This window comes from Lentinus tigrinus (genome assembly GCF_003813185.1).
Source record: "Lentinus tigrinus ALCF2SS1-7 unplaced genomic scaffold L226scaffold_45, whole genome shotgun sequence".
Taxonomy (NCBI): Eukaryota; Fungi; Basidiomycota; class Agaricomycetes; order Polyporales; family Polyporaceae; genus Lentinus; species Lentinus tigrinus.
Genome location: NW_027137954.1, coordinates 165,290 through 186,482, shown reverse-complemented (window position 1 = coordinate 186,482; position 21,193 = coordinate 165,290). Strand labels below are relative to the sequence as shown.

The following is a 21,193-nucleotide window of genomic DNA, read 5'->3' as shown; positions in this document are numbered from 1 at the left end:
TGTATACTATTAGTAGGATGAAGGACCAGATTTATCATCTGGCAAATGTAAGCTCTCGCAATCGCCGCAATCCAACCCAATCTAAAGAAGTGATTCTGGGGATTCCAATCGCTTGCAAACCACTTGCGGGAAGATTGTACGGTTTGCAACACCGCTCGACGTCACCACAATCGGTTCCGAGTACCGCAGTGGATTGTCGAAGATTGCGGCTCTCACAATCACTCCCAAGCACTCCCACTCTTTTTTGCTTTTTGCTGATGGCATTGGCCGAGACCTCCATTGACTTCCTTCCTCATCCACCATTGTCTCCGGCGACAACGCACCATCTGCCTACACAGAGACGGTCAAAGTACTGTACCATTTCACTCAATTCGTTTTGTCACATGTCACGGGGTCCTCCAAATGGCGAATATTTGCTTCATGTCACAGGTCACCAGCCTGGATGGCCAATTGGGCTTCCGGCGCTTATGGGCGCTCCTGGGCGGCGCGCTGACGCGCGCACCTTATATAGTCATTTTGTGATGAATTTCGCCACTTGTCACAGGTCACCACCCCTGGTGGCGAATTTCGAACCTTGTCTGGCCGTGTCACAGGTCACAGGGCCTGGCGAATTGAGTGAAATGGTACAGTATTCATAATTCGACAACACAAACTGTGTGGCCGCCTTGGGCGGCTGGGTGCCCCCGAGCGCTTGATGACACGTCCCGGCTTGTCCCGGCGGTGTCCGAGACTCGCGAGCACAATATTGCGACCTTGACAAGCTCCACCCACGACGAACTTGAAGCACCTCACAACTGGTCGCTCAAATATGTGTTGCCAGCATCCGATCTCTCCAAGCAACGTCAATGATTTTCAACCCACTGGCTTACAGTAACAGTATGTGTAGATCGCGAGACCTCCGGAGATGCGAGTTGGCCACAGCGCTGGCCACTCGCCCGGAATTGCAATCTGACTCCAGCTTCAGACGTTCACAATGACATAGATCGTGCGATGCAAGTGAGCATTCGTTGTGCGCTCGTGACACTCACGACGTTTGGGGACAGATGGCATCGCAAGTTCGGACAATTTCACGCCACTCAGCCGCACCAGCAGTCGCCATCGCAGACTGTCGGTCGTTGTGTGCACGACCCTAGGGAACATCTCTGGGATCGGGTGGAGGTTGACCATGGCTTTCCGGAAAACCCCGCGTTTGTCTCGGTAATGCTTCGACAAGCTCTGCCAAAGCTCACAAAGAGCCTTTGTCTTGCGGCCCAACGGCGCGCGGCGTGCCCTCTTGTGTTCCCCGATAGCTCCGAGACACACAGCACCGCATCGATGCACATGGCCTGTCATTCCTGAAGCAATGCGCGACCACAGGCCGACCACCCACGCTTGGACCCCGGCTGTCACCCGCTTTGGCGATCACAGCCAAGTGTCATACGGCCACTATGCAGCGCTCAGTGCTTTGTCTGCGGGCCAAAGACCGCATCGCAACCGAGCTGCCGAATGCTCAATGGTCAGAATGGTCGTCTGCGACAGCAAAGCGTGCATGGCGCATATACATAAATCTCCTTGCGCTCGCTGGGTTTCGGTCTCTCTATTCGCACTCGTCCCGGCCTCGTCTTGTCTCGTCTCTGGATTGCACTGCCTGCGGCCGGCATCCCGCTCTCTTGATCTCGTTCTCCTGGATTATACCCAACCCTCTTTGCCTCCGTTATTCTTTCCGTTATTTCCCGGTTCAGTAGCATCGCGATAGACGAGAACGAGATGCAGAGCTACAGCCACCCCGATGTGTTCTTCTGTCCCCTGTACAACCGCCCGGGGATCTCCGACCCGAAGATGAACTTGTGTGGTTCAGACGACGATTCGGAGATCGTCAACCACGATCAGCAGCCCTCCTGGGGCTCGCCGGACTCGCCCTGTTCATCCGCGGTACATTTCCGTTCTTCGCGGCGCCGAGAGTGCCCGAAATGCTTATCTCTGACATGGATCTCCCGCACAGACGTCGTCCCCGGGCACGTCCCGGAGCAGCTCGCAGTCGCCTGCTTCGGAAAGGAAGCTGCACAAGTGGAAGCGCATGAGCGCGAAAGCGGGCAAGTCGCTCCTCGAATTCGCGACGGAAGTCGAGAGCCGGCGGATTGTCCACGCAAAGCGGCAGCAGGTGAGCGTTTGGCCCTCTCTTCTCGCTTTCCGTCCCTTGGCCGCATGCGTTCTTCCCCAGAACCACCTCCCGCGCCACCCAATCCTGTCGCTCCCCGCTCCCTTTCACTCCCAGTCGCTCCCGAGTCTCCCTCACTGCCCGTTCCCTTGAACCTCCCGCACGGGGCCCCGTACTGACGACACCCCACCCTCAGGTGAAAGCCTCGCAAATCTCTCGGAACGCGCCTGAACAACCATAGCGCCACCATCCGCGCTCCCCCTGAGCTTAGTCTCCTACGTTATGGCCGCACTCGTCCTAGTCTCTCTCTCAAGGCTCTCCATACCCCAACTGTATCTCTAGCGCATCTGTTCATGTGTACAAGTAACATGCACAGCATCTACCAATTTGTTCATGTGGTCAGCGGTCGAACGGTCGAGAACACGTTTGGTGAGTGCTCCGCAGGGCTGGGCGGCGCTCCGGGATGCATAGGTTTCCTGCTAGAATGATCGGTTGTCTTCGAGGTGCCCCGAAGCAAGACCTCGCCGCAGTTTGGTTCCTAGCCAAGTATGACAGAGATGTTTGCAGGTTCATCAAGCTCTTTGCGAACAAGCTACGTTTGGGCGGTATGACTTGCGTGTGCTTACATGCCCTCGGCATGCACTGTTATTGTGACCCACTCCCCCTCCCTTCCGGGCAACCATCTCCTATCAATAATATCGGAGAGGTCGGAGCAGAAGTCAGTCTCTACAAATACACTGTAGTCGGACAAGGCCCGGAATTGCGTGCCGCAGCTGGTGAGGTTCGCGTGAACCGCGAAGACCCGTAACACGGCGCGTGGGTCGTCTCCCGCGACGGCTACATCCCACCATGTCGTCTTTCCGTCAAGGTTGCGTCTTGTCGGACAGAGCAGGAGGGCCGCGTCCGGGGCGTCTGTGCGGAGTTACGAGGAGGCAGAGATGGAAAGAGCGATAACGTGGCTGCGCGAGCCGATTACAGGTGATTGCACCTTGGCGTTTAGGGCGTTTACCCCGCATTTCCCCGCATTTAGCCTCCTCCCTCATGCGGGGTATGTCATAAAGTGAGTCCTCCCTCCCCTCCCCATTCCATCTCCCCTCCTCTCCCCCCGCCGCGCCCTCTTCTGCCCTCATCTATACCCGACTCACCCCGCGCGACCCCCTTCGCCCACCATGCCCTCCGTCAGCGGTCCGATGACCAAGTTCGAAGCGAATCCACCAGAGTCACGCACCTTCGCTCGCCAATGCGAGCTCCCGAAGCTCCCCATTCCCCCCCTCGAAGAGACCTGCGCACGGTACCTGAGGGCTCTCGAGGGTCTACAGGACCCGCGCGAACACGCCGAGACGAAGAGGGCCGTCGAAGAGTTCCTGCACCACGACGGCCCGCGCATCCAGGAGAAGCTGAAGGAGTACGCGAAGGACAAGGCCAGGTGTGCTTCTTCTCTCAGACTACCGTCCGCACTGCTTCCGCTGACTTCGCTCCCGTGGCGGAAATAAGCTACATCGAGGAGTTTTGGTACGTCCGCTTCCCCCGTGCGCCCATGTTGGCGGCGTTATCGCGAGGCTGTCGATTGACGCGTCCTACCTCCGCGATCTAGGTACGAGTCGTACCTCTCACATTCAGACCCGGTAGTGCTTGCATTGAACCCGTACTTCGTCCTCGAGTGAGTGGATGCGTCTTCGGGATGCCATTTCCGAGTTCGAAGCTCGATGCTTATTTCGTGTGGGGCAGGAACGATCCTACGCCAGATCGCGGGCAACAGCTGCCTCGCGCTGCTTCTTTGATCGTGTCTTCGCTGGGCTTCATTCATGATCTCCGCGCTGGCATGCTCGAGCCCGATGCCGTGCGCGGGATCCCGCTCGACATGGACCAGTACTCGCGCTTGTTTGGCACGGCCCGTATACCCACAGAGGTGCGACGCGCTCACGTCTTGTTCTCCAAGCTAGCCGTATACTGACTGTATGCTCATTTCCGTTGACACAGAGAGGCTGCAAAATGGAGGTTCACCCGGACTCGAGGCATATAGTCGTGCTCAGGCGCGGGCAATTCTGTATGGCTTGGCTTCTCTTCCCATGACGACATCAGGCTAATGAAGTGGGGTTCTCGCCTAGATTGGTTCGACGTACTTGACGCCGAGAACCGTCCCGTGCTCACAGAACGCGAAATCCTCCGGAATCTACAAGCGATTGTCTCCGATGCAGACCAGATGCCCATTCATGAGGTGAGCGACCCTGCGTCTGTTCTTCTCGTACGCAGCTACTCAACGGTAACCATGTTACATTCGTTGAACACAGGTGGCACGCAACTCCATCGGCGTGCTATCAACAGAGAACCGCAAGATTTGGTCGACTCTCCGAAAAGCGCTCACCCGCAACAAGAACAACGAGTCGTGCCTGGATGTCGTCGACAACGCTCTTTTTGTGGTCTGCCTCGACGATACTACACCAGAAAACTTGGCAGAACTTTGCGATAATTTCCTGTGTGGTACCTACGACTTGAAGGGCGGTATTCAGGTCGGAACCTGCACTAACCGGTGGTATGACAAGGTATAATCGTTACTGTCCATGTGCAACAGACCAAGAGCTAACGTCTCGACTTCGCAGCTACAAATCATCGTCTGTGCGGACGGTGCCGCTGGTATCAACTTCGAGCATACCGGGGTCGATGGTCACACAGTCCTCAGGTACATCGGAAGTGGTAGCATGAGTACCTGATATCTGACGCATACATCGTCCAGGTTCGCTGCAGACATCTTCACTGAAGGCCTCATGCTCCTTGCCCGGTCCATCAACCCATCCGCACCCACCCTCTTCCATGCACCCCTTTCTCCCTACGCAAAGTCATACAAAGCTCCGCGCGGCCAGCCCACGAAAGTGGGCTCGCCATCATACAGTATTGACACCGCGCCCAAGAAGCTTGAATGGACGCTCTACCCAGAGCTGCGCGCAGGCATCCGGTTCGCGGAAACACGTCTGAGCGACCTGATCTGCCAGAACGACTGCCAGGCGCTCGAGTTCAAGACGTATGGGAAGAACTTCATCACCTCGCACGGCTTCTCGCCCGACGCGTTCGTCCAGATGGCGTTCCAGGCTGCGTACTACGGCCTATACGGGCGCATCGAGTGCACGTATGAACCCGCGATGACGAAGAACTTCTTGCACGGGCGTACAGAGGCGATCCGCACCGTGCAGCCGCATACGGTTGAGTTTGTGAAGGCGTTTTTCTCGGAGGCTTCCAATCAGCAGAAGGTCAGCCTCCTGAGGAAAGCGTGTCAGGGGCATACCCAGCTCACGAAGGAGTGCAGCAAGGGCTTCGGCCAGGACAGGTGCGCGTCCTCAATGCCATTTTCTCCCATGACGTGGTTGCTCACGATCTGCGCGCATATAGGCACCTGTACGCGCTCTACTGCCTGACGCAGCGCGAGCGCGAAAGGGAGTATGCGCTTGCTAACGGCTTCGACGATGACGACCGGCCCACGTCGCCCACGAGCACGGTCTCGAGCGGGAGCAGCAGTCGCGAGAAGCCCCCGCTCCCTGCCATCTTCACCGACAACGGGTGGCACATTCTCAACCGGTCGATCCTCTCCACGTCTAACTGCGGCAACCCTGCGCTGAGGCTGTTCGGCTTCGGCCCTGTCGCAGCTGACGGATACGGGATCGGGTACATCATCAAGGACGAGGGTATCTCAATGTACGTCTTGCCGCTCACGGGCGAGGGCGTGCCGAGTTGCTGATAGTTGTGTTTCAGATGCGCATCGTCGAAGCACCTCCAGACGCGCAGGTTCCTCGACACGCTCCAAGGCTACCTCCACGATATCCAGCGCATGCTCATCCAGCTGCACCTGTCCGCGAACCAGCGCCCGGAGCCGTTCATCGACCACGCTGGCGTGCTGCGCGACTCGAAGACCGGCCGGCCGATCAACGGGCACATGGAGCAGGTCAACGGGTACGAGGACGAGGACACCATGCGTGAGTGCCTTCTTCATCAGATGGTTTGTGCACGGAGGAAGGGTTGCTGATGCGCGTTTGTGCGGTAGCCGGGTACTCGTTCTTCGACAGCGGGGACGTCGAGCTGCTCGGGCGGAAGAAGGCACGCCCGTCGTTCTACAACACCGGCAAGATCATCCCGTTGGCGGAGTACTGAGCGTCGTCTCCGATTCCGGGCCCGGTCCCAGTTTTGATCGAGGATGGATGGTCGTATGCACGTCGCTGGTTCACGCGGCTTTGGATGCCTCTTAATCATCTTGTTGTACCAGTATCTCATTTTCTCATTTGTATACCTATCTATTGCATTGTTCTTGTATGCATAGGAGCTTCTGCTTAGTGTAGTAGTGTAGCAATCGAGTCACAATCCAAGTACCGATGACATCGAAGACTTCCTTCGCATTCAGCTGAGGGCTTCGGGATGGCAGTGAGCACCAGCCTAAGGCCGGCCCGGGCGAGAGGTGTGTTCGCTTCAACGTCCTCCGCGGAAGATCTACCAGTGCATTCAAACGTGCGGCGTTTGGAACTAGGAGCATAAGGCGGGTGATAGTCCATCCAATTGGCGAAAGACTACGAAGAGATGCAATCCGAGTCCAAGTCAACGCTGACGCTACTTCGAACTTACCCTTGTCTCTCTTGCTTGAGACCTCTCTGGCGAAGGAGTCACTTGTCACTCCCTGTCCGAGATGGTCCCGTTCGCCCGGACATCGACGGACTTGACACCAGGGAAGAGCTCGACCGAATCATCGATCGCGCAGACGGTGGGCGCCGAAGCGTTTCCAGCAGGTAGCTACGAGTAGAGCCAAGCAGTCCCGGTCAGTCCAAGTCGGGATCTTCAGAATCCACCACTGTGCAGGTCACTCACCGTTCCGTTCTCGAGATAGGCGATGATGACGTTCGTCACGCATTCCGAGGGTTGGTATATGGAAGTGTGCTACCGGGAGCGTAATGAAAACATCAGTGGATTGTGCCGCAGACCGCTGGACCGGGACGTACCCCGAAACCGTCCTGTCGCACCAGCGCCGCCTGGTCGCCCATGACCTCGGCCATGTGCTGCGCCTCGAAGAAGGGCGTGGCATCGTCGTACGTGTTTCCAATGACGAGGATTTTGTTCGCGTATGTGCCGTTGAAGGGACCTTGGTACCGCTCGGGGGCGCGCACAGGCCAGTAAGAGCAGCGGTCCCACGGGATGGGCCAAAACGCGCCGACTGCAGTGGACGAGCAAGAGAAAGAGCTGTCAGTGCGCCGGCGGACATGGGACATGCAGTAGCGGCAACGCACATGAAGGAGAGACGGTCCTGGTGACGTTCACGATCTCGTCGAAGATGTCGGTGATGGTCAGACTGGGATCAGTGTCGACGCTGTCTGCACAGACGACTGCTGGCTCTGTGTAGCTGTTTTGGGTGAAGGTCGCGCGCCTGTCCAGCGCACGTCTGCTATGCAAAGCTGTGAGCGAGTCGTCGCGCAAAGGCGCGAAGAGAAGACGTACTTCTGTGTAGTCGCATTAGTGTCCGACGTATTGCCCACTAAACTCGAGATAGTGCCGGGTATGACAGTGTTCGCGAGCTGCTCCCACATCTGTGGTTGGTACAAACCACCGAAGATTGTGGCTATTTTGTTCCCGTCATGAGCATGTGAGGTTTCGCATGTACAAGACCGGGACGTACCTCTCAATCTGAGGAGGTTGTTGCTCTCGGGGTGGGCGTGGAGGACCTACAACAATGTCAAAATGCGTGACGGTGAGCAAAGACACCGACGAGAAAGTAGAACGCTCCGTCGTCGCACCTCAATGGCCTGTGAGATGTAATCAATGACATCCGCACCGGAAGCTCCTTCAAACGGAGCCAGCTTGCACCCGGCCGGACCTGCCATGGCACATGCATTCGCGAACGCACTGTATACGTCCTCAACAGATGAGACTTGGTCTCTCCAGAGCTAAAGTATGTGCATCAGCTACGCATGTCTTCTCACATATCGCTCTAAGACTTAGCGTACCTTATATGACTGGAGGGATGCGACTTGCGTAGAATCGAGAACACCGTCGAGAATAACTCGGCCGACACGCTCCGGGAACACTGGGGTACACAGCAGCCAGTTCAGTACTAGTTTGTACCTTCCAATTCGACCGACTTACTGTTAGCGAACCAGGCTCCCACAACCGTTCCATACGAGAGGCCCCAATAGAAGATAGGACTCTCAGGGCCCTCGATAGTGTCCGCGAGCCCGACGAGGTCGCGGACAGTTGCCGCAGTACCGATGTACTGCAGAGTGGTCGCATTCGGGCCCTGCAGGCACTTCTCGGCGAACTCTTTGTACTTCGCGTCCATGACCGGAGCCTGAGCGTAGAAGTTGCTCAGGTCGGTCTGGTTCGTGAGTTCTCCGAGCCAGTTGATGCCCGTGGCCTCGATCGTGCCGTTCCAGAAGGTGTCGAACTCGTCGTCCGAGAGGCAGTATACGTTTCCGGGGCTGAAGACATATGCGCGTCAGTACACTTCTTGTACAATTAACGAGCTTGAGAAGAGCGGAGCTGTACTCACTAGGTGGCGGCGGTAAGCATAAAGTTGGTGTGACGGCAGCCGATATGCCTTGGTATCCCACGCTCCGACTCAACGCTTCGAGCAACGCTACATAACCAGCGCTAACCCCTCTTTCTGCCTCCTGCCATGCATCGCTAGGATTCAGATTCTCACTCGACTGAAATCTGAGAGCTGTGACAGTTCACAAATTCGGGCTTACTGACTTTGAACCTACTCCTCCTGCGCAGTGATCTGTGATTTGTGGAACGCGTACGTCATGCGAACACCACTGAACCAATATATACAGGTAGCTTGCGCAGATCAACGCCACGGTTTCATGCATCTTGAACCATGCAAAGCGACATAGCTGCTTATGACTCGAACATCCAGTCGAAGACTCCCGGTAAGCACTTCGATGTTTGCCCGGGGAGCGTTCACTGACGGCCACTGTTCAATGTTCAGGCCCTGCAGACGAGCCCAATCAGACAGAGGCCGATCATGGACATCGTCCTGACGGCGAACACCCTCCTAGCTACAATGTGCTGTCGAATCTCGGCCCCGATCACTCTGCAGACCTGCTGGCGTCCGTCAAGCAAAGGACGCTTGTACCGCACATCCTCGTCCTCTTCGATGGCAATGATGTGTCAGGCGCGGATGGAGCGGATGTGGCGGCGCAAGCCTGGGGCAGGGAAGGGGTCTCCAGGATGGGCTATGCGGTGCGTATGCGCAAGCTTCAACTCCGCCTTCATGCACCGGCTCACCGCAGTATCTACTTATGTCCTACAGCTATTCACAAATGCGCTCTTCCAAGCTTACATCTGCGATCGTCGCAGTGCGCCGCCTCAACGAGGCATGTTCAAGAAGAACCCCGAACGGAAGGCGTTCTGGCAGAAACATGCTTTCTTGAAGAAGCACTTCGACGCACACCACAGGCTACTGGGGACCTTTGCCAGGAACTCTGGAGGCGTGGACGCTGCGGGACCGGTGAGACTGCAAGCTGGAGGGTGGCCGGAGATGATGAGGAACGTTGTCGAGATCCACGTCCAATATGAGCCGCCGACGGGATACAGTTTCAAGAGGCGCGGAGTGGATTGAGGACGCGCTCTCTTGTGAAGCCGACCCAACGCGGACTCGACAGGCTCAAGTATCATCAGACTGTACGTTCCGCACCACCTATGCTGTATCATTCTCGAGTGGCCGGCCCTCTTGGACCCCGTCCTGTCTTCCTCGTGAATTCGTCCATGCCACCGACCAAACAGAATAACATGTGTTGCCGATTCATGCATTATACTACAGACTTCGACTATCAACGATGACCACCCAGCAACCGCCTCAGCGCTGGCGAACTTGTAGAAGTCACCAGTTCGTCGTCTCAGCTCTCGCGGATCACCGCACTGACTCGGTGTGCGTGACGGCTCATCATACCGTCTCGGACTCTGCGCACGTGGCGAGAAGCGGTCCGGATGAGAGGGATTATGGGCAATTTATTCCATCTCACCGGTAATATACTAGTTACAGGTCAAAGCGAGTCGCAAAGTTCCGCCAATCGTCAGTCATTCTTACAGTCCAAGCATCGCGCTTTGTTACTGGACCAGGCTCCCTGGCATACTCAAACTGAGAATGGCTGTGCGCATGTGCGCATCTAGGACCTTAGCACAGAAAGTGTCGCAGTATAGTTTGAGCCGTGTTCTGCTATAATTCGACCACTCCTTTATAGGTAGAGAGTGCATGGTCGCCGGAGACAACGATAGGTGAGGTTATGGTCCAAAAAGGCAGACCGGCCTGACATATGATATTTCCCACGCCACGACTTCAGCGCTTCATTCCGAGTTGAACGTTGAACGTTGAGCGACACGGCGGATTAGAACTTCGTTTCCTCCCTGATCAGACGGCCAATTTACTGGTACGTATAAAAGCGCATCTCTATCGGCGGGCCTGAACTGAATGGTGATGGTTTTTCCCACTCACTACAGTGCTGCAACCTCCGTACTCAAGTCAAGTCGAGCTCGCTCCACCCAACTGAAACCACCGGTGGGTGTTCATATGACTTATGGTCAAATCGTGTAGCTCCAACTCAGGTGCTGCATTTACAGCGATTCCTCTCCGTAGCCCTGACGTGTACACATGGATCTGGACGGCATCGCCAACAACATCAAGGAGGTCTCCCTCAAGACCATGTTCGACGTCTTCATGCCATGCGACCATCCTGATCCTCCGCAGGAGACTCTGGATATGGCCTACTATGTAGCAGACTCGGAGCTCGGGACCAGCGGCGGGAGCAAGCGGAAGCATTCTGAGAGTGACGACGACTCGGAACCACCACCCAAATGGACGTTTACCGTCGACATAGTGCGTAATGGCTGCGGCTTCGAATTTGGTGTCTCTGCTAACCACGCGTTTGATTCGCAGTGCAAAATATCCAAGTCTATGGTAGAAGTCGCCTCAGCCCCGCAGCGCGAGGGGTCTCCACCGACCAAAATCGTCACCCACGACACACCGCCGGCATCTATCGGTCTCGAGCATACCCGCGACGACGACGGCTACAGAAGCCCCATCCGTCCAGCCGGAGGCACCTTCCTAGTCACCGAGCACAATGCGGCCCATGTCGATCCTCCGGTCATCAAGAACGAAGCCCGCAAGGAGTGGGTCGGACGCTTCTCCTGGGCAGAGCTTGCAGTTCCTATCGAAGTCAGGGTCGATGACTACGATTCTGCGTTCACGTTCGGCGACCAGCGCGAGCACCACCTGAAGAAGACACGATACGGAAACGAAGCCCTCGAGCGAGTCCTGAAGTACGTCGGGCAATTGTTCAGCTACCACCATCGCACGCACGTCTACATCCTCTATGTGCTCCGTCACCAGGCTCGCGTCCTCTATTTTGATCGCGCATACACACTAGTTTCGGAGCCTTTCAAGTACGGCACCCGCGCGGATGTTGCCCTCCATCAGTTCTTCTGGCGCCTCGGTCGTATGTCTCGCGAGCAGCTAGGATTCGACCCCACGGTTGTCCCTGCCAATCCCGAGGATGTGAAGAGGATGTTCGCATATGCCCCGGACGCTCCTAGCGACTACATCGAGCAGCAAATTTATGACACGCTCTCCGTCGATGCGGAACGCCCTTCATCAACCCTAGTATCGGACAAAACCACTGCGTACGAACTTACGATGTGCGGGCGAAGGTACATCGTCGGCCGTCCTATGTACATGAAGCCGTTCCTGCAAGGCTATTGTACTCATGGCTTCCTTGCATATGACATCGAGGAGGGAACTGTCCGGTTCATCAAGGAATGTTGGCGGCCCGCTCTCAAGCGTGTTGTGCGTGAGCACGAGGCTTACGAAGACCTGAATGGGAAAGGCGTACAGTACGTGTTGACGTGCTTGGCGCACGAAGACGTTCCTGGTTCAGACGGCGCGCAAATTACGAGAAGTCAAGAGGTCATCAAACGCTCATGCGCTCCTTTCCGTCACTACCGCTTACTGTTCAAGGAGGTCTGCCGACCTGTGACGGACTTCGAGGACTTCGGAGCCTTCACAACATTCATGTGCCATGCACTGCTAGGTACGTTCGGAGGCATATCACTGCTCGCTTCTTGTGTGCGATGCTGATAAGTCCTCTTAGCTCATCGGGACGCCTGGCAGAACGCCAAGATTTTGCACAAGGACGTGAGCGTGCATAACATATTGATCTATGAGGTCGGTCGCGGACCTGCGGTCAAACAGACCGGCATGTTGTGCGACTGGGACTGCTGTCAGTACCGGGTGGAACTGGAGCTCGATCAATCTAGAGGGACACCAAACTACGCGGTCAGTCTGCCTCTTCCTTGACGATGCTATGTGGTCCTCATCTGTTGTGCAGGGAACATGGCGCTTCCGTTCTGCGCTATCGCTACAGTTCCCTGATCGACCGCATGAACTCTCGGACGATATCGAGTCGTTTGTACACATATATCACTACTGCGTCCTCCGCTTCCACCAGACCAGCTTCTACTTCCAGTACCAGTTCGAAAATTTCGTAATGAGGACATTCGAGGACGTACGCATACGGGAGTCCGATGGTGCTGAGATCGGCGGCGATTCGAAGCTGTCGTATATGACAGAGTTTGCCGACCCTCGCCTCTTGGTTCCCATTTCGGTCAACCCCACCCTCCGCGAACTTCTCACGGACATACGCGATCTTTGTAGGGAACACTACGCCGCGGTCGATATCAAAAGCCTGCGCGAAGCGTATGATCCTCCTTCTCCTCCTCCGTCTCCTGTGGAATATGAGGAGCAGCCCAGCCCAGCACGTCTTGCTATGATCGCCGACTTGATGAAAATGATGGAGTCCTCGGAGAGACTCCAGAAGACCGAACGTGTCAAGAGAAAATCCGAGTCGGACTCGGAGCCAACAGACGTTGGCTGGACAGCCGTGACGGTCCCGAAGGCCACTGTCCCACCTGCTCGTCTTACCATGCGCGACCACGAGGAGCTCTTGGAAGTCTTCTTGCGCTACACTGAGCGGGACGAGGAGGGCAAGCTGATTCATTGGCCTGCAGAGACGACGAAGTGTGAGGACCTTTTCAGGAGCATGGATTGCGCCCCTCCCAAGTGCAAAGGTTTCTCTTCTTCTTGGAGCGACGCAACGGACGATGATGAAGACGGCACCGTGAACGTGAACAAGGAAGATGGAATTGGCAAGGCTGAGCAATTCTTACCAGATCGAGCGAGCGAGCGGAGCGAGGATGAAGTGGAGCAGGTCTTGGACCGGGTAGAAGACGACGAGCAACGGCCTGCGAAGAAGCGTAGGATCGGCATTAGTCCTTAGATGAGAAGACGTCCGATTGTCTTTGTCACTCAGGGATGAGGAGGAGTTGTCTCTCGACGACGATGCTGCGGAAGACGTGCTGTCTGTTTAGCTTATGCGTTTCAACTCGAGATAGGGTCCCGAGCAGGCTGCACGCGACATGTAGAATGTGTTTGATGTCGATACCACTGGCGGGAGCATTCTTCGAGGCGAGCCAATTGTCATAACGTACCTCCTACGCTCGTGTTTATGAGAAAGATTGGAAGGCTTGCAATGTGATATGGTCGCATGAAGACTAGGGATTCGATTCAAAGATACAATAACTGAGTCGTACAGCTCACTAATGAACCATGAGGCTGGCAATCCCCAACGTTGACCTACTCGGCCGTGACACACGACAGCCAAACCCATTAAATCATGGTTCATCCGGATAGTCAACAAATAAGCGGAACCTCTGACCGGGATGCCCACCGACGACGGTGACATCTAGGCTACGACGGATTATTCGCCCTGCGGTACTTCTGTCTGGCATGGTGGAACCTAATTGAAAATTATTCGTGAACCTGTGAACTCTCCCGACAACCTAGTAAAAAAGAACAAACCAGGTAAATATGGTATCCGTGTCGAGATTAAGCTGGCTAGCTATCCAGTCACGCTGCGGTCCATTCGGGTAATCATTCCTACGCAGATAATCTTCAAGGAAGGAATTTTGGAAGTCGTCCATTTTAGTCGCTTTCTTCCTGGAGCCGGTGGGAATACTTTTCGTTGGGACATAGCTCCGATCGGATTGGCGTCTGTGCCTGAACCTAGCAAACCGGAGTTCATGTTACTACTGTCAACAAATCAAGACCAGAATGCGTACCATTGATCTATGTCCTCCGTTCGGCACCCTGTCTGTTTCTGAAGAAAAAGCCGCTCCTCATGGGTCGGCACCTTGCTCTGGGTCTCATAGAACCGGCGAAAGACCTCCTTGGCGGCGTCGGTGATTGCTCGCCCATCTATTACCACTCGATAGTCACATGTCCCGCCCAGACCTGCGGCCCGACATGTGCCACACGAAGGCCTTACCCCGTCGCATTGTCGGGATGAGAGATAGCTGAACGACAACATCATCGTCAGCATAAGTGGTTTACGCACGTGCTCAGGCATGCTCACCATTCAGCGCACGGTAATGTTACCCTTGCTGTCGGCGAGATGTGTTCCGAGGCGTATTCAGGGCGAGCGGTGTGGTGAGAGCCACTTGCGACGCTACTAATGCCTCGCCACTCAGCTTGGGCGGTGGCGGTAGCGGGCGGGTATTGACTCGGTACGGACGACGTCGGCCTACGCAACCCCGGAGCGGAGCCATACGGCAACGAGCGGCCGTATTGTCCATGGGCGGCGTGTGAAGGCACTCCACCAAAGTTGCTATTACCGCCGGGAGGGAGGTAGCCCGCAGGTACCACGGTATGTGGCCCATGCACCGGCGCTCCTCCTGGGTGCGAGGCTACCACGGGCGGAAAGGGCGGGTTGTTGTGGAACGGAGGTGGTGCGTGCTGCGTGACGTGAGTCGGAGCGGCGGCGGGTGCGTGGCTACGGGTCCGCGTCGGAGGCGGAGGCGGAGGCTGGCTTCCATCCCAGTTCCCGAGAGCCGAGTGCGAGCTGATCTGATTCGGCGATGGGGTTATGTGGTGGATAGACGCGTCGCCGTTGGGATACGAGAAAGACATGGTGGTGTACTGGGTTGGGATGGGTTTTGAGATGCGAGAGGTTATGGAGAACGGGGTCCACCTCGCTCATGATATAATAGTCGCAGGTCAAAGCGGAGGCCTAAAGTGCCACCAGTGGACATTGATGCAGTCCAAGCGTCGCACTTGCATACAGGTCCAAGCTCGCCGCCACTGGCGGCGTAGTCAAAAGCGTCGTGACGCGTCTTGAAGAACAGCGTGCGTTGACGAACTCCAGCCCTGATAGTGCCGCATTCTTAGAATATTCATAACAGTATTATAACAGTTGCGCTTCGTTTTAACCGCTCCCGGGGAGAGAGGATGCAAAACATGTAGTCCTAGCGCGCGGGAGTAGGAGAGACCGCGGGTGAGTGTCTTTCCACGCCTCACAACTTCGTTGCTCACCGACGACGACAGGCCGGCGACTGGTACTTTGACTTGGTACCTTCAGTACGAGCCTCATCAGATGCACTGGTTCGTGCACTTTTATCGGACGGCGCACCGACTCGGATCTGAGTCTTCTAGCGGACGATATATCGGCTAGTTTCGTCTTCACATTCCCTGTAGCGTATACAATACTCGTACATCAAGAACAACCTATGCGTGGAACATGGTGAGACAAGTGGTTCGCTCGCACAACGCGCAACGCACCTCCATATACACCAGCGGTACTGAAATCACGACATCATCACTGTCACGTCAGACAAGTCGTGTAGCCAGACACAGCACCAGCACTCACCCATGCATACAGGACGCGATTCGCTGAGGAGGATGAGCTAGCTGCTGCTAAGTTCAATGGTGGCTTCTACGCCGGGCAGGTCGTTACGTACCAGCGGGTTGTCGTGCTCCTTCAAGACCCGCTCGTTGTCCAGCCCAAGCTCCTCAGCAAGCGCGGTCTGCTCTTCTGTCAAGCGGCGGCCGCGCGGCCTATCATCTTTGGGAGGCCCGCTGCTGGACCAGGAGTCGTGGGTCGGGTCGCTGGGGTCGCCGTTCGGCCGCGAGTCGAACCGTGGCCGTCGCGCGTGCGGTGCGTCATATACCGGAACTTCATCGACCGACGCACCGCAGTTTGACAGTCTCTGTCGCCCGTCCTGTCGCGCGCGCGGAGGGAGGCCGATGTTCGCGGTACATACTCGCGCTCTCACTAGCATTGAGTCAATCAAATTCGATACCGTGGTGACGCAGACACACTTCTTCTTTTGCTGACAATGCTACGGCAGGTAGCCGGCGGTCATGGTGTGGATCATGATTATGTCTGATGCATGCAACATGCAGAAAATGGAAACGTACCATGGTTCGGATCCGATATTCGAGACCAAGTCGCGAGTCGTCGGACATGCGCGCGACGAATGCTAGAGCTCGTTGGCAGGATTGAGTCGCATCGGAAGATGACCGGTGACGACCGAAGACAGGTGCGACGACAGACTGAGATGCGGGGACAGATGGTTGGACAGCGGAAGCCGGAAGGCAGTCTTCACCTGTTCTTCATGGAACAACGTGAACATAGGAGTTACGGAAGAAGTCCATCCCAGCTTCGGTTTGCACAGGCGAAACGTATGACTCAAGGAGAGTCTCAAATGCGTACCTGCGTACCATGTGCGGGGGCCGCCCGACGTCCATAGAGCCATTTTCCACAGCCTCTGTACTGGTACCTACGTCGTACGTAGTGCGCACAGCTGCTCGCTGTTGTCGGCTAGGGTGAGAATCTTCGTAGATCAGGCCTTCCGAAGTCGGTGCTCTCGACTTTGCCGTACGGATGCAGTGTAGTCTGACATATTTAGCGGGAGAGCACATCGCTGGGGATCGCGGATGCCGGAATTCTGGTGATTGTGGGTTCAATCTGAGCTAGGGTAAGCTTGACGCAGCCGACATTGTCTGCTGCAGGATTGTCGAACGGGTGCGCGTGCCTGGGAGGTCGGGTAGGAAATCGCAAGAATTGGGATGCGAGAAGCGGCGGGAGCAGTGCTGTGGGCGGCGGCGTCTATCTGCCAAGGACGGGGATTGGCCGGGCGGACAGCGTGAGTGGGAAGGTCGACCCGGACCACCGCCCTGGCTATTACTATTAGTCTCGCTCTGCTTCCCATGCTCCTCCTCCTGCTGACACCTTCCTGAACGCGCTCTTCTTGCTTGACTACCGACCGCTTTCTCTCGTTCTGCTCAAGCTACACGCCGCTCTCGCTCTTCGTGCATGGCGCCATGTTCTCGCTCGCCCTTTTGCCTCTCGAACTCGTGCTAGCCGGCCTCGCCGTTGCCCAATCTACTGTGCGCCCGCTTGCTTCTCGTGCATGAAGGGCACTTCTGACATGCGTTCTGGGTTCCTCCGGCGGTCGTTGATCTCATAGGCTGAGTGCACACGGGATGGGTTGACCAAGGTGAGCGTTCGTTTCGTGGCTCTGCTCTCGCGTTTGGGGTCAAGATTGTGAGAGATATCTCCGGCTCGCGTGTCGGACTCAGTGAATGAGGATAGAGTTTGTGTGGCGAGGGCGGCGGCGGGGCTGCGGGGCGCGACGCGGCGGGGTACGCAGTCCCGATCGTGGCGTAACGTCGGCTCGTTTGTCGATCGACTCGAGCCGGGCTCTACCATCATATCAGTACCCTCGGTCGTTCTGTGTTATCCTCCACTTCCTCGGTCCGGTTCTCGATTTGGAACCCACGAGGGACTACCGCGGCATGCACACAAAGTCAGTTGGAGCGTTCACAGAGAACAGTGAAACCGAAGGAGTTGCCCGCGCATAGCGCCTCTCGCTCATGATAAAACCTAAGCGCACCAACTTGGCTCTAGGTCTTCCAGTCGAGCTAACAGGCCGTACAATTCTCCTGACGCGACTGTGTCTGCGACACCACTCTACGCTCGCATAGGCAGGCGACGAGCCCTTCGTGACGCTGCGCGAGAGGCTTCCTCGTGCCAGTGAACTCTGGCTGACGCATCGCTGTTGCCCCCCCCCCTTTCAAACCTGACTGGCCCGAGAGCGCAATGCCCTCCTGCACTGATGGACCTCCGCAACCAACATGGTCGACAAACGCCATCCAGACAATTTGACCATGATAGGTGAGCACATACATTAAGTCGATCTGTATCAATACATTCTAGGTACAATATTCTGGCATTTGCAAACCTATTCGAGAGTCATTGGTCAATGGGGCAAACCAATGAAATATGCACTCCGCCTCATACATATCCCAAGCTGTTCGGCTATCCAGTCTCGCTGCCGTCCATTTGGTGTTTATTCCTATCCAGATAATGTATGAGGAACTCAGTTTGAGACTTGTCCATGATACGTCTTTCCTTCCTGGAGCGGTCAGAAGGAGAATTGTTCATGTCTTCATCATCATGGTCGGGACTGCTCCTGTGACGTCGATACCTAGGCGAACCAGACATCATGTTAAGCAAATCAAGAGTGACACTTCTGAAGGCGAGGGCATATACCACGAATGTATCTCCTCCGTTTGGCACCCTGTCTTTTTGGCAAGAAGAAGCCGCGAGAAGGGTATCCTGCTGAGAGCCACTTGCGACGCTGCTGATGCCTCGCCCCTCAGCTTGGGCAGTAGCGGGCAGGTATTGACTAGGTACGGACGACGTTGGCCCACCCAATGCCGGAGCGGAACCACACGGCAACGCGCCGCAGTACGGTCCATGAGCGGCGTGTGCAGAGACTCCGCCGAAGTTACTGGCATCAACATACCCTGTACTGGCAGGGAATTGTCCCGCCTTGTGTGGCCCCTCATCCAGCGCTCCTCCTGAGTGTGAGGCGGCAGGCACGAAGGGCGAATTGTCGTGCTTCATCGGAGACGGTAGTACGGGCTGCGCCGGAGCGGCCGGAGAGGGTCTTCCTTTCAAGTCCCAGAGAGGCGAGTCCTGGCTGATTTTACTCCAAGCGATGGGTTTGTAGTTCAAGTCCAAGATGTTGCAGTCGTTGGCATCCGGAGAAGACATGGTGTAATGGGTGGCGAGGGAGTGGTCAATGGGAGGTCCTGGGATGCGAGGGATTATGAGGAACACATTCCATCTGCACTCTTTATATACGTACTATTTTACAGGTGAAAACGGGGGGCGAGGGGCCTCCAGTCGTCAGTAATTGTTGCAGTCCAAGCGCGCTCGGCTTGTTACCGGACCAGGCTCTCCCAGCGGGGCGTAGCCAAAGCGCCTATTGCGGCGTGAGTGCACGGAGGCAATTTAGCCCAGAAAGTGCCAAATTTAATGAAGAGACCATTCCAGCTTGTTACTCATACTTCAACTGCGCCTGTGTATGTAGAGGGCGAATCACCGGAGACACCGAGGACAAGATGAGGTGAGGCGAGGTTGCCTCCCGACCGACACGGAATATAATATCTCTCACGCCACAACTTCAGCGCTCCGCCCGGCGAGTTGAACGCTTACTTCAGAACCAGCAAGCTTCAAAGCCTCAGCTTCAACCTGAACCACTTTGAAGGAGACGGTGGAGGATGTCGTTTTTTACTGGCACATAAGGAGACCTCTCTTCTTATAATACAACGGAATATCTGTCGTGGTGAGCCTCAAAATTGATTGCGTGGTTTCCCGTACTGATCACACTGTTTCATGGGCAGCGCCGCAACCTCCATACTCGAGTCAAGTTAAGCTTGCATCCATCCAACCGAAACCATCACCTCTGCGCAAGACGTACGACACTCTGATTACGCCACGGAGAAACAAGAACCAACACGCTTTGCTCCGTTCGCCGCGATGAGGAAGAAATCCCTGGGGCAACACGCCAAGGCAGAATTCGGACCGAAGGGCACTCCCGACGGTCCCGAAGGCCCCTGTCCCGCCTACTCGTCTCACCATGTGCGACCACGATGAGCTCTTAAAACTCTTCTTGGCCTGCACCGAACGTGACAAAGACGGCCAGCTGATTTATTGACTTGCAGAGACGACGAAGTGTGAGGACCGTTTCTGGGGCATGGGATTCGACCCCGGGCCTTTCAAGTGCAAAGGTCTCTCTTCGTCCTGGTGCGACGTACCGGACGATGACGAAGATGGCTGCATGGACGATCAGTGAGTCACAAGGTTCAGCAACACGTGGATCGAGGGAGCGAGCCAGGCGAGGACGAAACGGGTGTGCAGGACTCAGGCCCGTGGAAAACGACGAGCAACGGCCTGCGACGAAGCATAGGATCGTCATTACCCCCTAGATGAGCAGGGCCCGGTCGGACTGACTTCTTCGCTCAGGGATGAGGAGGACTTGTCGCACGACGACGGTGCGATGGAATACTATCGTGCGGTCCCGAGCAAGTGGCACGCGACCTGCAGAAACATTCGAAATTGATACGACTGGCAGGGGTTATTGCCTGAATCTGGCCGATTGTCATTACGTACCTCCGCTCGAGTTCATTGGAAGGCTTGCAATGATATCGTTCAACATATGGTCACATGAAGACCAGGGATTCGATTCAAAAATACAATAACTGAGTCGTACAGCTCGCTAATGAACCATGAGGCTGGCAATCCCCAACGTTGACCTACTCGGCCGTGACACACGACAGCCAAACCATTTAATCATGGTTCATCCGGATAGTCAACAAATAAGCGGAACCTCCGACCGGGATGCCCATCGACGACGGTGACATCTAGGCTACGACGGATTATTCGCCCTGCGGTACTTCACTCTGGCGTGGTGGAACCTAATTGAAAATTATTCGTGAACCTGTGAACTCTCCAGACAACCTAGTAAAAAAGAACAAACCAGTTATATATGGTATCCGTGTCGAGATTAAGCTGGCTAGCTATCCAGTCACGCTGCGGTCCATTCGGGTGATCATTCCTACGCAGATAATCTTCAAGGAAGGAATTTTGGAAGTCGTCCATTTTAGTCGCTTTCTTCTTGGAGCCGGTGGGAATACTTTTCGTTGGGACATAGCTCCGATCGGAGTGGCGTCTGCTTCGGAACCTAGCAAATTGGAGTTCATGTTACTACTGTCAACAAATCAAGACCAGAATGCGTACCATGCATCTATGTCCTCCGTTCGGCACCCTGTCTGTTTCTGAAGAAAAAGCCGCTCCTCATGGGTCGGCATCTTGCTCTGGGTCTCATAGAACCGGCGAAAGACCTCCT

At 55.8% G+C, this 21,193-nt stretch overlaps 6 protein-coding genes across 6 annotated transcripts; 4 read left to right on the top strand and 2 right to left on the bottom strand.

The window, feature by feature from the left end:
* Nucleotides 1–1,463: 1,463 nt before the first annotated feature.
* On the top strand, nt 1,464–2,482 carry L226DRAFT_539641 (uncharacterized protein). Its single transcript, XM_067681709.1, has 3 exons — nt 1,464–1,911; nt 1,982–2,140; nt 2,334–2,482. The coding sequence occupies exons 1-3, from the start codon at nt 1,747–1,749 to the stop codon at nt 2,376–2,378; spliced, it is 369 nt and encodes a 122-aa protein (XP_067530225.1). The 5' UTR covers nt 1,464–1,746; the 3' UTR covers nt 2,379–2,482.
* A 768-nt stretch (nt 2,483–3,250) lies between these two features.
* L226DRAFT_494029 (acyltransferase ChoActase/COT/CPT) lies at nt 3,251–6,498 on the top strand. The gene is made up of 12 exons (XM_067677472.1): nt 3,251–3,563; nt 3,632–3,649; nt 3,732–3,797; nt 3,866–4,046; nt 4,118–4,184; nt 4,246–4,355; nt 4,429–4,680; nt 4,738–4,817; nt 4,872–5,459; nt 5,522–5,824; nt 5,882–6,102; nt 6,171–6,498. Exons 1-12 carry the CDS (start codon nt 3,307–3,309, stop codon nt 6,275–6,277), a joined length of 2,250 nt encoding a protein of 749 aa, XP_067530224.1. The 5' UTR covers nt 3,251–3,306; the 3' UTR covers nt 6,278–6,498.
* Nucleotides 6,499–6,787: 289 nt separating this feature from the next.
* L226DRAFT_575473 (uncharacterized protein) lies at nt 6,788–8,674 on the bottom strand (the record flags this gene model as incomplete). The annotated part of the gene is made up of 10 exons (XM_067685201.1): nt 6,788–6,907; nt 6,983–7,051; nt 7,114–7,325; nt 7,399–7,553; nt 7,607–7,727; nt 7,785–7,830; nt 7,903–8,052; nt 8,113–8,192; nt 8,252–8,583; nt 8,655–8,674. The coding sequence occupies 10 exons, from the start codon at nt 8,672–8,674 to the stop codon at nt 6,788–6,790; spliced, it is 1,305 nt and encodes a 434-aa protein (XP_067530223.1).
* Nucleotides 8,675–8,831: 157 nt separating this feature from the next.
* L226DRAFT_539637 (uncharacterized protein) lies at nt 8,832–9,883 on the top strand. Its single transcript, XM_067681708.1, has 4 exons — nt 8,832–8,887; nt 8,941–9,036; nt 9,096–9,349; nt 9,420–9,883. The coding sequence occupies exons 2-4, from the start codon at nt 8,985–8,987 to the stop codon at nt 9,726–9,728; spliced, it is 615 nt and encodes a 204-aa protein (XP_067530222.1). The 5' UTR covers nt 8,832–8,887; nt 8,941–8,984; the 3' UTR covers nt 9,729–9,883.
* A 721-nt stretch (nt 9,884–10,604) lies between these two features.
* Nucleotides 10,605–13,665, top strand: L226DRAFT_494022 (uncharacterized protein). Its single transcript, XM_067677471.1, has 5 exons — nt 10,605–10,664; nt 10,727–10,982; nt 11,043–12,192; nt 12,253–12,437; nt 12,490–13,665. Exons 2-5 carry the CDS (start codon nt 10,758–10,760, stop codon nt 13,435–13,437), a joined length of 2,508 nt encoding a protein of 835 aa, XP_067530221.1. The 5' UTR covers nt 10,605–10,664; nt 10,727–10,757; the 3' UTR covers nt 13,438–13,665.
* A 229-nt stretch (nt 13,666–13,894) lies between these two features.
* On the bottom strand, nt 13,895–20,992 carry L226DRAFT_539630 (uncharacterized protein). Its single transcript, XM_067681707.1, has 2 exons — nt 20,825–20,992; nt 13,895–13,956 (listed from the first exon to the last, which is right to left on the bottom strand). Exons 1-2 carry the CDS (start codon nt 20,944–20,946, stop codon nt 13,908–13,910), a joined length of 171 nt encoding a protein of 56 aa, XP_067530220.1. The 5' UTR covers nt 20,947–20,992; the 3' UTR covers nt 13,895–13,907.
* Between the last annotated feature and the right edge of the window lie 201 nt (nt 20,993–21,193).

Bases quoted from the DNA above. Each gene is read 5' to 3' on its own strand.
- L226DRAFT_539641 (XM_067681709.1), top strand. From the start codon at position 1,747: ATGCAGAGCTACAGCCACCCCGATGTGTTCTTCTGTCCCCTGTACAAC. The intron at 1,912-1,981 runs GTACATTTCCGT...TCTCCCGCACAG, and splicing joins ACTCGCCCTGTTCATCCGCG to ACGTCGTCCCCGGGCACGTC. The intron at 2,141-2,333 runs GTGAGCGTTTGG...CCCCACCCTCAG, and splicing joins TCCACGCAAAGCGGCAGCAG to GTGAAAGCCTCGCAAATCTC.
- L226DRAFT_494029 (XM_067677472.1), top strand. From the start codon at position 3,307: ATGCCCTCCGTCAGCGGTCCGATGACCAAGTTCGAAGCGAATCCACCA. The intron at 4,047-4,117 runs GTGCGACGCGCT...CCGTTGACACAG, and splicing joins CGGCCCGTATACCCACAGAG to AGAGGCTGCAAAATGGAGGT. The intron at 4,185-4,245 runs GTATGGCTTGGC...GTTCTCGCCTAG, and splicing joins GCTCAGGCGCGGGCAATTCT to ATTGGTTCGACGTACTTGAC.
- L226DRAFT_539637 (XM_067681708.1), top strand. From the start codon at position 8,985: ATGCAAAGCGACATAGCTGCTTATGACTCGAACATCCAGTCGAAGACT. The intron at 9,037-9,095 runs GTAAGCACTTCG...TTCAATGTTCAG, and splicing joins CATCCAGTCGAAGACTCCCG to GCCCTGCAGACGAGCCCAAT. The intron at 9,350-9,419 runs GTGCGTATGCGC...TATGTCCTACAG, and splicing joins TCTCCAGGATGGGCTATGCG to CTATTCACAAATGCGCTCTT.
- L226DRAFT_494022 (XM_067677471.1), top strand. From the start codon at position 10,758: ATGGATCTGGACGGCATCGCCAACAACATCAAGGAGGTCTCCCTCAAG. The intron at 10,983-11,042 runs GTGCGTAATGGC...TTTGATTCGCAG, and splicing joins GGACGTTTACCGTCGACATA to TGCAAAATATCCAAGTCTAT. The intron at 12,193-12,252 runs GTACGTTCGGAG...AAGTCCTCTTAG, and splicing joins CATGTGCCATGCACTGCTAG to CTCATCGGGACGCCTGGCAG.
- L226DRAFT_539630 (XM_067681707.1), bottom strand. From the start codon at position 20,946: ATGGACGACTTCCAAAATTCCTTCCTTGAAGATTATCTGCGTAGGAAT. The intron at 13,957-20,824 runs GTTTGTTCTTTT...ATTTTCAATTAG, and splicing joins ACGGATACCATATATAACTG to GTTCCACCATGCCAGACAGA.